The sequence below is a fragment of the Melanostigma gelatinosum genome (genome assembly GCF_949748355.1).
Source record: "Melanostigma gelatinosum genome assembly, chromosome: 11".
Lineage (NCBI taxonomy): Eukaryota > Metazoa > Chordata > Actinopteri > Perciformes > Zoarcidae > Melanostigma > Melanostigma gelatinosum.
The window spans coordinates 23244225-23257311 of record NC_136644.1 but is presented as its reverse complement, the minus strand read 5'-3'; the positions used below and the strand labels follow the sequence as shown (position 1 = coordinate 23257311).

The 13087-nt window shown below is 42.4% G+C and overlaps 2 protein-coding genes across 2 annotated transcripts; one reads left to right on the top strand and one right to left on the bottom strand.

The window, feature by feature from the left end:
* Positions 1-97: 97 nt before the first annotated feature.
* LOC306784990 (uncharacterized protein) lies at positions 98-7348 on the bottom strand. The gene is made up of 6 exons (XM_079279208.1): positions 7309-7348; positions 5924-6057; positions 3458-4410; positions 3121-3313; positions 2890-3018; positions 98-1517 (listed from the first exon to the last, which is right to left on the bottom strand). Exons 2-6 carry the CDS (start codon positions 6039-6041, stop codon positions 820-822), a joined length of 2091 nt encoding a protein of 696 aa, XP_079135334.1. The 5' UTR covers positions 6042-6057; positions 7309-7348; the 3' UTR covers positions 98-819.
* A 2123-nt stretch (positions 7349-9471) lies between these two features.
* LOC306785065 (parkin coregulated gene protein-like) lies at positions 9472-12308 on the top strand (the record flags this gene model as incomplete). Its single annotated transcript, XM_079279289.1, has 5 exons — positions 9472-9528; positions 9834-9968; positions 11158-11329; positions 11814-11963; positions 12172-12308. 5 exons carry the CDS (start codon positions 9472-9474, stop codon positions 12306-12308), a joined length of 651 nt encoding a protein of 216 aa, XP_079135415.1.
* Between the last annotated feature and the right edge of the window lie 779 nt (positions 12309-13087).

Here is a 13087-nt window from a genome sequence, read left to right as displayed (position 1 = left end):
ACCCAACGCCAGTCTTATTTACTTTTATTGTACAGTACAACATGTCCCATACTATTAGACAGAGGCAGCACTTTTCCATCACAGCCTTTTAGGAGGATTCTTTTATTCACAACAGTTGTTGGCCTTTAAGAGTTGTCCAAACCAGGTGAACCTCATTCATAACAGAGATAAAGATTCATCACCACTAAGGCAATATGGTCTTGGCCAAAAAAAAAAAAACCTGATGAATACCACAATCCTGATGCTTCATTACTGGCTAAAATATGTCAGACCTTTCAGTAGCTCATACACACAGAATGAATTCCAGTTTCACCCGATTATTTCACTGCTCATTGACCATCCTAACGTTTGATACAATAATATATTTACTCTTAAATCCAATTTCCACATACATAAGTAGTTTAAAAGGACAAATACTGCATGGACAAATGTGAAATCACAGACCTTAAATGAGCCATTTGTACTACAATAAATACTATAAATGTGATATCTTGATTCAACTAATGTATAAAAGACAGTAAATGACTTCTAAAATGTATCGTTTAACAGTTTCCAAGATTTTAAGTTGTGTTATATTTGTTTGGTAATTTTGTGTGAAACATCATTTGACACGTTTGTTTATTCATTTCAGGGCGTTCAATATTTTAGCTTCAATACTTCTTCAGCGAGCGACCACGCAAAGTTCTAACGGCGGTCTGTCCACAGAGGTAGTCCCTTACTCCCCCCCCCTTTCAGTTCATGTTTAACTGCCTAAAATCTTGTATAGATATATATATATACACACGACTACTGTTCTCTACGGTTCATATGAATACCTTATCACTCATTTTTGTCTGCTATACACATATTAATCGGAGAGTTATCGTCGCTTTGTGATAAATCGTCGCTCCTCGCGCTGAATGCCGACTCCTCCTCGGGGTGAGTCTGCTCGTGTTTCCGTTTGTGGAGCCTGAGGCTCTGCGAGCGGCTGAAGCCTCTCCCGCAGACGTCGCAGGCGTACGGCCTCTCTCCCGTGTGGAGCCGGAAATGGTTCTTGAGGCTCGATGCTCGCGTGAAACTCTTTTCACACTCGGGACAGTCAAACTTCTCCCCGAAGTGGATCTTCTCGTGCTCCCTCAAGCGGCCGGACTGGTTGAAGCTCCTTTCGCACACGGAGCAGTGGTAGGGCCTCTCCCCCGTGTGTGTGAGCCGGTGTCTGTTCATGGCCCCCGAGTGGGCGAAGCTCTTCCCGCAGTCCGGGCAGCAGAACGGTTTCTCTCCCGTGTGGACCTTCTGGTGACCCTTGAGTTGACCTTTCTGGGTGAACTGCTTGCCACACAGAGAGCACTGGTAGGGTTTCTCTCCCGAGTGAATCCGCATGTGGATCTGAAGGGCGGACATCTTGTGACAGTCTCTTCCACAGAGCCCGCAGCAGTAGGAGCTCTTGGTCAGACTGTCGTTACACTGTTCCTGCCCTGGTGAGGCTGGAGGACTGTCTTTATCGCTGTCAGAGACGTGATCGGGATCCCCTTCAGACACTGCGGGAACAAAGATGGCAAGATGAAACACGCCATTTAGTGACCCTGAAGACAAAAAAAACCCTCAAAAACACATTCATCTTTTTGCTTGTTGAAGGAATACTCCAGCCACAAAATGACCGGCTGTATATCAGTTACTCACATCAAGTTACCTGGAATTCTTGAACAAAACATTGTTTTTCTCGAGTCGTTGGTGATGAGTTGGTTGTGAAAGTCAACATGGAGCTGACGATATAAACACTCTATGTTGTACAGCACTACACCTGTCACAACCTTAAAAAAGTCCACAGGTGCAATATTCGTTTTCCTGCCATCTTTATGAGAACAAGACAAGGGTCCACTCTGAAGCAAAGGCCTGAGTGGAGTACTCCACTCATTCAAAATAGACTCAAAGGACAACAATATGCAATGCTACACAGTTTACTGATTAGTCCCGGAGAGAATCAACTATTCTGTCCAATTTATCATCGGAAATTATTAAAAAAAAACAATGGATCATATAAAATTCCAATGAAGCGAAAGAAGAAACACAAAATCACTAACCACAAGTGCAGGCTTCTCATTTTCAAAGCAGTCAGTCAGAGACAGCAAAGAGTCAGTCGGAGTGAACTGAAAGAGACACAGTCCACCTTTTATCATTCCAAATATCAAAGAGGTAGAGCGTGATGGTTCCTTCTCTAAGAAACCACCGCTGCTTGTGAGACAAACACAGCATATAAAAAAAGGCAGCTTTTAAAAAAAGCATTTTAACCGGACGAAAAAACAAGAGTTTAAGTTTTGACTCATAATTAAAGTACAGCTAATGAAATCTGTCGATGACAGCTGGAAGAGAAACGAGAAGCCTGCTGCTGTGATCTTTAGGTAAGACGGGTATACTCGCGATGTGTCGTCACTAAACTAACTCGATCTGAAAATGTGTCTTTTTCTCTCCTTCCCACATTCACTCAGCTATTTAACGCCCTGAAACTACCCGGAGGGGATCATCTGAAAACAAAGGAACAAAGCTTTTTTGAAAATAGATATTTGTTTCCTCTCAGAAAGATAGACAACTTCCTGTTGCCTTGAACTGGGTGGTGAACATGTTCCTGTTCCAGGGTTTCAGTGTGAACAGAAACCTTGAAAACACGAGTGTGAACACACCGCACTTTCACACACAAACGCTGATTCCTCAGAATTACCCAGTGTCGTGTGGATGAAGTCTCTGCACACGTGAACAAAGGGTGAAACGAGAGAAGGGTGGGCTGAAACCAGTGAGTGATGCTTTAATCCAGTCATTCAGTGGAACGAGGTCCCGGTTAATGACTGAAGTAAAGACAGTAACGTTGTTTCTAATGTGAGAGAGATTTGTACTCCTGTAAAACAATGTCCTTACTGTTAATAAGTTCATCTTCTTCCTCCTTCACTGTAATCCTAATTTCTGTGTTGCTGTCCTGATGCTGCTCTTCAGTTTCCTCCCGCACTCTGCAATCCTCACTACCGGACAGCTGGCCAGGAGCTTCTTCTACACAACACAAAGGAAACATAATTCATAAATCATCATCGAAGGCATTCACGTTCCTTGTATTGTGTAAGACGGGATATCTGGAATCTCATGTTCACGTACCGCACAACAGCTCCTCTTCTTCCTCTTCTTCCTCTTCTTTAACTATTACATTCATAAGTGGACTGGAAACCACGTCCTCCGCTCGGTCTTCTGGCTCTTGCGGGTTATTTTCACACTCGGCTGCTTTGTCACAGTTAGGACCCTCTGAGGGAGGGGGCTCAACTGCACTGGGCAAACTCTCACTGACCGACACCTATAAAGACAGGTAAATAACAACAAATGGAAACAATGGTGTTAACGGTTGTAAAGAACTATGTAAATGCAGAAGAATAAACATTGAACATCTCAATCAAAGGGAAAAGGATTCTACTTTGAAGTCGCCGTGTATTGTCTCTACCTCAGAGCTGACGTTGTTGGCCAGGTCCGGCTGCGATGAGTCACCAGCTGCAGCTGGAACCGGGTCCAAGACGACATCTGTAACTGCTCCATTCTTGTTCTGCGTACACGATCTCTTGTGGTTTCTCAGAGTTCCTGCCAGTGAGAAGTGCCTCCCGCAGTCCTTGCACGTGTACGGCTTCTCCCCCGTGTGGATCCTGGTGTGCCTCCGGAGCTCTCCCGGAGCTACGAAGGACTTATCGCACTGCGTGCAGCTGTAGGGTTTTTCTCCCGTGTGAGTCCGCATGTGTGTCGTCAGCGTCCACTGCTGGGCAAATGTCTTCCCGCAGTCGGCGCAGTGGTAGGGCGTAATGCCAGTGTGGAGGCGCTCGTGTCTCACAAGTGTACCCGACAAGGCAAACCTTTTGTCGCAGAAGGAGCACTGGTAGGGCCTCTCTCCGGTGTGAGTCCTCTGATGATCTCTCAGCTCGGCGGCGGAGTTGCAGCTCTTCTCACAGTCCGAACACGGGAACTTCTTCCTCGTAAAGCCCGCGACAACCTCAGAGTGCATCGCGTCTAAGTGCGTCTTCAGATGCCAGTGTCGGGAGAAGCTCTTCAGACAGATGGAGCAGTGATACGGCCTCTCCCCGGTGTGTGTCCGCCGATGCAGCCGGAGCTCGCCCTGGCTGGCGAATCTTTTCTCGCAGAAAGTGCACGCGAAGGGCTTTTCCCCGGTGTGGGTCCTCTCGTGGATCATGAGCAGCCCCTTCTCTGGAAATCTCTTCTCGCACATGGAGCAGGGGAAAGGCCGCTCTCCTGAGTGAGTGCGTAAGTGGCGCTGCAGTTTGGAGGCGTAAGGGAAGTCTTTCCCGCACACTGAGCAGCTGTGAAGACACGGCGGTTTTTCATTCTCGCTCTGATCGAATGTCTTGGAGGGAGTCTCTGCAGGCACAGTGCCAGGGATGGCGCTCTCTCCTGTGTGAACAGACAGACGGGAAGGAATTGTGTTGAGGAAACAGCTCCAAAGCAGTTTGTCCCCGAGCACGACGAACAGCGACGCTGACGTACTGTAGATCAGTAAGGTGAGGATTTATTTACGCAGACTCATTTAGAGTCATTGAATTATGTCACAGGCATGAAATTGAACATTTGAAAGAATAAAAGATTTACTATAGGCTGATTATGGAGCTGATTATCAAGAGAGAAAACAAGGGATCATAAATCTCTTCTGTGTGCAAGCCGTCAGATGTGGTGCATTCAGGTTCCTTCATGCATTCACATCCTAATCGAAGGTCTTGGTTAAACTTTTAAGCCTTTTGTCGGATCTTGCTCGCACTGAGATCCGACCAGTCAGCCCTTACATGCCGAGGTGGTCTGGTCTCCTACTGTGTTGACATCTCAGTGAGGTTCAGACAGCATGCGGGCACAACGCAGACGATTCATCAAACTCAGGTCTCACATCATCCCCCCCCCCCCTCAGACGGGAGTTTTATTTCCCGAGCGAGAGCAAAAGGGAAGAGAGGAGGAAAAGCGAGGCTGGAGCACAGCTGACACCTGCTGTCTGAGTCAAGTTACTGCTGATGAAAACCCAACATTTCCTGATTTTGCTGCTTCAAAATAAAAGCCTTTAAATACTGTTATTGTGAAGAACTTATAGAAAAATATGTTTATCACCAAATTACCGGTAGCGGAGCTTTGTTATCGGCTGTTATATTATACTGTGAAGAAGAAGCAGCCGAAATAAGGAGGGACTTGCATGCATATAGATGGCCCTGGATGTTTATCCTGACTACGTGTAACATTTTGATATAATTAAAACTTAAAACAAATCAACATCTTATCATTTAAAATAGCTCCTGAGAAAATCTAAACATGCCTGTCAAACTTTCGGCAGTTGTGCAAGTAACTCGCTACCATTAGACCTCCGCAGCAGAGAGCTGGAGGTAAAATTAGCATTGCCATATTTAGATTTTTACCATCTTAGATCTAATATTACCTTGTTTATGTGTGCTGTTTCTGCCAAAGTTACAGACTGCTGCTGTATTAAGATCATTACTAATGCAGCCATAAGTCTTTGTAGTGTGAATTCCCTAATTAAATCATATTTACAGATAATTGAATTCCAGATGTTACAGGGGTTAAAAAGAAAAAGGGGACCACTTGTAGGATGTTTTGCAATGCAATAAATACGTCCCACAATAAATATCACCTCACTTTAAATGTTCAGTTTTCTAACTATTACTACAGACGTCAATGTACTGAATCAATTTTGAGCCTGCACTTTATATTATAATATATTGGAAGGTATTTCTAATGTATCGGCAACGTCATTAACATATACAGAGCGACAGCACAAACTACAAAAGTTCAGTGTCTACTCAAAATATAAAGTTTCACAAAGTTAGTATTTATGACACGTCTGTCCGATTGGACCGCACTGTAGAAAGTCCCTCAGTGTACACTTTGCTGTTCTAATTCGTTTGCTCACTGAGATCTGAGAAATCCACTTCTTCTCCGTCAGAGTTGATCAGGCCTCCAATTTCTTGCGGTTCCTCCTCTGCGAGGATCACAGCTGGTCCGAAGGCCTCTGGGTTTTCAGAGCCCATTGCTCAAATATTCAACCTGGCAGAGGTGGAAAAGTCAAGAGTCAGTCAACGGACATTCAAATGACAATTCAATTCATAGCAAATCATTGAATGAATACATGAGGCAAAAATTCAGTGACACTTGTCGTGTATCGTTTGGACTATTGAGTGTCGGGTCATTTGCGATATTAACATGCATTCTCTGCGTTAAATAATGATGCATATGTCAATCATAGTCCTGTTACAGATAAAATGATTTCAACTGTTACAAGCATAAACCAAAGCCTACATTTACAGACAAGTCGGACAGCCAAAAAGACAAGATTTCGCTTTCCTTAACTTGTTAACATAACCCATATATCACATTCAAGGTTATATTAATTCGGATTCAAAGTATTTGAAACATTTGGTCCCAGTGGATAAGTCCAGAGCAGATTCCCCTTAAACAAAATGCAGTCACTGACTGTCTTTAGATCTAGATTTATTTTAGGGGGAGTATGTGTGTGTCCCCTCCACAACAGAATGCCCAGGAAGACATTCATGCCCCTGCTCAAGGACACTTCAGCAGGGCGGATGATTTGTTGTGACAACAGGACTGAACCTGGCTGAGGCCTGATGGACAGTCTACCTTAAAAAAAGGAATTGTCCTGAAAATGTTGTCGTACAGCACAATTAAACTGCTATAGTGTATAATACCGTCAACATAATTGACGTTACTGCGCTTTCAAGTGGTTGCACGTCAAGAGGAAGCACTAGCAACCTCTTCTTCGTGCATCTTGCACAGAGCAGTAGACGTTAGCTCAGTAGCATTAGCTTGATGACACTCATCTTTGCTCCATCCCTTTTAACCCCCCCCCCCCCCCCCCCCCCATTAAATGTAGTTTTAACTTGAGCAGCAACCTCATTGACAAAAACCTGTTGTGGCATGGTGTGTGTTACAATCACAGCCATCATATCAAGAGCACCCGGTAGTACAGACACTAGTGTTTGACCTCTGAATGAAGTGACGATGACCAGCGCTTTGGTCAACGACCACCTCAGCCTTGGAGGAAACTGTTATTAGCCTGCTAGCCACTGGCGTTCACTAGCATTACCGACACTAGCAATTAGCTAACGGTTCACAACCCCCTTAAACTACAGCCGCAAGTCAACAATAACAAACAGCCCCGACGGATTCACCATTGAGTCCAACGTGAAAATAACACGTTACATCTTCTACAAATACCACAACCACTCGCTAACTCAGCTAGCTAACGTTTAACAACAGACAATAGACATTTTGACCAACCTCAGCATTGATTTTTTCCCCCTCAGGTAAAAAAAAAAAGTAGCCGCTCGACAGAAGTTTATTGAAACGACTTGGTAAATGTTCTACTTCTCTCTCATTTTCATGCTCGATTATGTTCAAACAATGTCAAATGATTGGCACCTAAGTATGAGTTACGTTAAGTTAAATCAGCGTTTGGCTCTGATGATAACCTTTCTAGCTTCAGCTGCTAGCCACTTACAGTAGTGAGAGAACTTCCGGTTGGCTTTTAACACCACAATAAAAGCCCGAATAATATAACTTATTTTATTGTAGTCTCTTAAATACTTTTATGTTCTTTAATCACAATTCATAGTAAATCAATATATTTAAACCTCTATTATAATCGGGTTTATTAAATCTGACATGTAAATAGCACATTATAAAAGTACCAGCAAAGTGTATTTATCAAAAGTACACTCTATATACAATACATACCTACAGTTGTACTGTACATTATTATCCAGTGTCAGCGGTGGAAAGTAGTAAAGAATATTTGCTCAAGCACAAGTACAATGTTGACATACTTTCATACGTTCTTTATAAAGTATCTAATACTTTGAGTGTACTTTCTGATTTGAGGAACTGCAACATTTAAATGCTCTTAAATATTTGTTAGCGATACAAAAAAGAATATAATATTCTACATTTATGAAACACTTTACCTTTACTTACAGTACATTTTGTTGATAAAAGTTATATACTTTTACTGAAGTAACATTTTGAATTCCGTACTTTTATTTATGATTATTGTGAGTATTTTTTTAGACTATTGTACATCTACTTTTTAAATAATTCAAGGATACTTCTTGCACCGCTATCTTAAGATTATCAATAAGGAAAGAGTAGTCAGTGTGTGTTTCTATGTTGTTATTATTATTATTATTGTGTGTACGTGTTGTAAAAGCCAATCCTTTGGTGGGAAAAGGTAAACAGACAATACCTTTTGGGTCAAAAAAGTCAAAACCAGCAGAAAAGTTCCAAACCTTTTATTTTTTTGATGATCCTATGTTGCCTCCTGTTGAAGGTTTTCCAAGCATATTGGACTTGTCAGGATGTCTCAGGATCCCCTGGAAGACAACATGGCTGAGGAATAACATTATTATATTGACTGATGCATTGTGTCATCATGAATGTTACGACATCCTTCTGTGCTTTTCCTGCAGTGAGGATGCAAAATGTCTTCTATGAAGAAACAAGAGCGCTCTGATGTTATCAAGGCTATCATGTTGGATAAACACTTGGTTCATGTTCAATGTGATATTTCACATTTTCTGCCTTTGAATAGAGACAAAACGATTGAGAATCATAATTTGTATCCAAAAATATGGGCAAACTGAAACGTATTTCCTTCGTTGAGTGTGATGTGTCAGTCAACGACCACCTCAGCCTTTGAGGAAACTGTTATTAGCCAGCTAGCCACTGTCGTTCACTAGCATTGCCGACACTAGCATTTAGCTAACGGTTAATAACCCCCTTAAGCTACAGCCGCTAGTCAACAATAACAAACAGTCCCGACAGATCCACCATTGAGACCAACGTGAAAATAACACGTTACATCTTCTACAAATATCACAACCGCTTGCTAACTACAACTTGATGCCTGGTCACTGATGTGTTAATTTAAATAAGCGTTTGAAAGTGATGATAACCATTTTAGCTTTAGCTGCTAGCCACTGACAGTAGTGTCGGAACTTCCGGTTGGCTTTTGAAACCACAATAAAAGCCCGAATAATATAACTTCTTTCATTGGAATTTCTTATGGTTATGACTTGTATGGTGTTTAATTAATTAGTCAGGCGTTAATTAGTCAGAGGATCTCGGCCTTGCTGAGTTAGTTGGAGTAGTAAGAGTTCAAATTGAATGAAAGATATGGAAGAAATTATAAAATGTTTAGGGTTTTGCTTGGTGTAGTTTTATTTTTATTTTTTTACCTTGCTTTGTTTTTTTAGAATTCAACATCCGGCTTTTGTGTGACAATGAAAGGCACGTGCCTGCAGAAATCAAGCCAAAGCATTTCTGAAGTTTCCCAGCAACCACTATGAAGCATTGTGTTTTGAAAACTATCAATTAGTTAGTTTGTAATATTGTTCTTGAGTTTCAGCTGTGATTCATCATTTAACTTACAACAGAGTACCTGTGGATATGTCAAGGAAGGAGGATACAAAAACACAAGGCTTCAGCCTGAAGCCCGCCATGAAGGTGAGTGTATTTGTAACTTAAATTTAGCTTGAGCAATGCATGTTAGCTATAAATTGGACAGTTTTATTCTGAAACAATCGACTTACAGTTGACTATATAAACTATTTACTGCATAAGTGTCATTAGTGAAGTTATGAAGTTATAAACACAGGTTCACATATTTAGTATCTATTTAGTGGCTAACTGCAGGCATGTTACCCGCTAGCTTGTTCCTCGCATTCAGGTTAACACAGCCAGCATTTCAATTTCATTTCAAACTGACCACCCGTCTCTTCATTCCCATTTTCTCCTTTGTGTCTGAGCAGGAGGAGGGTCCCCCTTCTACAAAGGCTTTTGAACCGCTCCCTCCAAAAGTGTCCGCCTTTCACAGGATGTGTGGCCGCGGGGACCTCCCAGTCCAAATGGACTACAACAGCAGAAGCTACCGTATCCATTGGAAGGTAAAGAGTTACTAATATATGTGATTTTCTCACGGCATCAACAAAAAAGCCAGGGTGCTAAATTTGCCATCAAGAAACGTATGTCATAATGGCAATGTTGGTAGAATCTCATTAACACAAAAAATGCCATATGGAGCACAACGCCATAGCTTAATTTAAAGGTTTGCAAAGAAAAAAGAAAATGTTTTTTCTTAAATTTACAATTAGACACAACATTTTTCTTTTTGTACGCAAGCTACTGTTGGAATCCACCCTTGCTGTCAAGCAGTTTTCATGAATTTGAAGACTCTGATAGGTGCTGTGCAAACACCTTTTATCGTCATCATTATCGGCTCAGCTGAAGGCGACGATGGGTTTCTCACACAGGTCCAATGTGATCTGTTATCCTCTAGGAGGCAGTGTAGATTTGCTCACTTGTAGGCCTCCACCTGTCTCACAGCACCAATCACAGAATCCATCAATCTCAAGGCAGTCGCAGCAAAACACAGGGACTAGTTGTGTATTTCTGTGTACTGTACTGCATGTGTGTGTGTGTGTTTCAATACACAAGCCTCCACAGAGCCATTCGACTCCTGACTGGCACAGTGTGGGATGGATCACCATGTTGCTTTATTTCTGCCACCACCATGCTGCCTGCCATTTCATAACTTCCCAACCCTCACACAGCAACAATTATTCGACATTTATTCATAGTAAGCAAAGATGAATGAATCAAACTAATTATACCCTTCTCCTCCCCTTTTTCCTACTTCAAAGAGAGAAGGAAAGGTGGGTGAGTGAGTGAGCATTCTCGCTAGTTAGCTGTCTGTCTTCAGCTGAAAACACTGTAAAAGCTCTCTTTGTGTGAATTATTTATGTGAAATGTTCAAATGAATCTTTGCGTTTGCGGAAAAGTATGGATATCTTTTGTGGTCCGCACATGAAAAAGCACTCAGCAAATGGGATGTGGTGTATGAAATTGTTGCCATTGTTGTCATCGCCAACGCAGCTGTTATGCTTATTGATTTCCCCCCCATTACACACAAAAGAGTCATTTTTAAAGTCCGCCAAAAAAGAAGAGTTGATTGCTTCTGCGGGTTTACACTTTGACTGAGAACAAGTGTCAATGGAATGTTTTTTTATGGAACCGTGTCGGTTTGAGTCGAGGAGATACGTGTGATTAGTTGTTTTATGTCATTTCTGTCCTCAGGTGGCGTTGGACAAGCTGGACTACACGTACTACCTGCCTCTGTTCTTTGATGGCTTGACTGAGACAGAACATCCGTTCAACTTCTTCGCCTCTCAGGGAATCCACGAGATGCTGGAGAAAGGGGGCCCTAGGATCCTACCCGTCATTCCCCAGCTCATCATCCCCATCAAGAGTAAGTCTTGCCCGGGTGTTTGTCACGGTTTATAAATCACACGCAGCACAGCTCCCTGTGTTCATATCATTTCACCTTCACTGTGTTCCTCTGCCGCTGAGGGGAAAGATGTGGTTTTGTTTGCTGATCTCAGATGAACCCCGAGTCTAGAGGACATTCACAGTTGCTTATATAGCCCTGTGATTGGCTCTCACTTACTCCTGCCTCCCCAGTGCATTTCAAATCACTGATTGCAGACAAGCCAGTCTAAATCAAAGCCAAGCTATAAAGGAGATGCTTTCAAGGGGAAGGTAGTGTGTGTGTGCGAGTTATGTGTAATTTGTCTTGTGGGCCATATCATTGCAGTTGTCAGAACCACTCCACATTTACTGTACCTCTGCCTGAACAAACAACCTGCAAAACAGAATCTAAAAATGGACGGACAGTTTTACCTTGTAGCCCCTTTTTTTCTGACTGACCTCTGGCCTTCTGTGCTGCTCTTCAGAGGCCCTGAACACGAGGAACCATGTGGTGACGTGCAGCACACTCAGAGTCCTGAAGCGTCTGGTGGTGTCCGGTGAAAAAGTGGGAGAGGCTCTGGTGCCGTACTTCAGACAAATCCTCCCCATTTTCAGAATGTTCCAGCAAAAGAGCAGTAAGTTGAACTGAACATTTTAAAAACACTGCTGCCGTCCAGTCCCAACTGACCACAGCGTTGAAGAAAATGAACTTCGGTCCGTCCGGTGGATTTGAAGTCCGATGGAAGGATGGCCACAGGTGGTGCTCTGTGAGCCTCGACATCAAGCTCACAGTCTGCGATGACCCCGACTGAGCCTAAATATCTTTGTTTTCCTCGTCCTCAGGCACTGGAGATGTCGTGTCCGGCCAGAGGGGAGAGGTCATCAGGGAACTGATCCGTGAGACTCTGGAGCTGTTTGAGCACCACGGAGGAATCGGTGCCTTCCTAGAAATTAAATACGTGCTGCCTACCTACGAATGAGGAGGACCCCTGATGTTACTCTCTACTCCCTTTGTTTTTTAATATATAGATATATATATTCTGTTGTATAAACTAACTCTCATAATTAGTATTCACGCACAATGTCAATAGTCTAAGTACTATTACACATTCAGAGTGAACAGTGAAGGTGTTGAGTACAATACAATACAACATGCACAAAGTAATCACAGACAGCTGCTCTTTAAAGTATAACAGCGTTTATTAAGTTCCAATAATAATGATCTCATCAACTACCGGTCGTATCAGCAGAAACAAGGGAGGCCATGAATATCTTCCCTCTCAGCTGCTATCGAGTTAACCCTAACAGCATATTATATGTTGCGCCAATAATTAATAAGAGAACAATTTAAATTTGAACATGAAAGACCAAAGTCCTAATCTTGATTTTAAATCTGTAAAATGTGCATGTGTTCACGAAAAAACGAAATACCACGACAGTAAAACTCACGTCATCAGCATGTCAACGAATACGCCATGAACATGAACGTGTCAAACTAATGATAATACATGTTGTGTATTTGTGAAAAAGTATTAAATTATAAAATAGCTATAACTTTGATTCTGTTTAGGCCAGAAGGCTTAGCTGGCCCTGACGGCCCACCACTGGTGTAACGTACTTGGCAATTAACGCTTCTGATTCTGATAAGACGCTTTAAAATCAGTAATATTAAGCAACAATAATAAAAACTATGAAATTATAAAACTACATAAAAGACTGTTTTATTGTATTGTTGTGGCGCTTGCACGACTTTTTTCAA

Excerpts from the sequence above, each read along its gene's own strand:
- LOC306784990 (XM_079279208.1), bottom strand. The coding sequence starts at position 6,041 with ATGGGCTCTGAAAACCCAGAGGCCTTCGGACCAGCTGTGATCCTCGCA. Across the intron at positions 4,411-5,923 it reads AGTGGATTTCTCAGATCTCA|GAGAGAGCGCCATCCCTGGC; the intron begins GTGAGCAAACGA and ends CTGTTCACACAG. Across the intron at positions 3,019-3,120 it reads AGAAGAGGAGCTGTTGTGCG|AAGAAGCTCCTGGCCAGCTG; the intron begins GTACGTGAACAT and ends TGTGTTGTGTAG.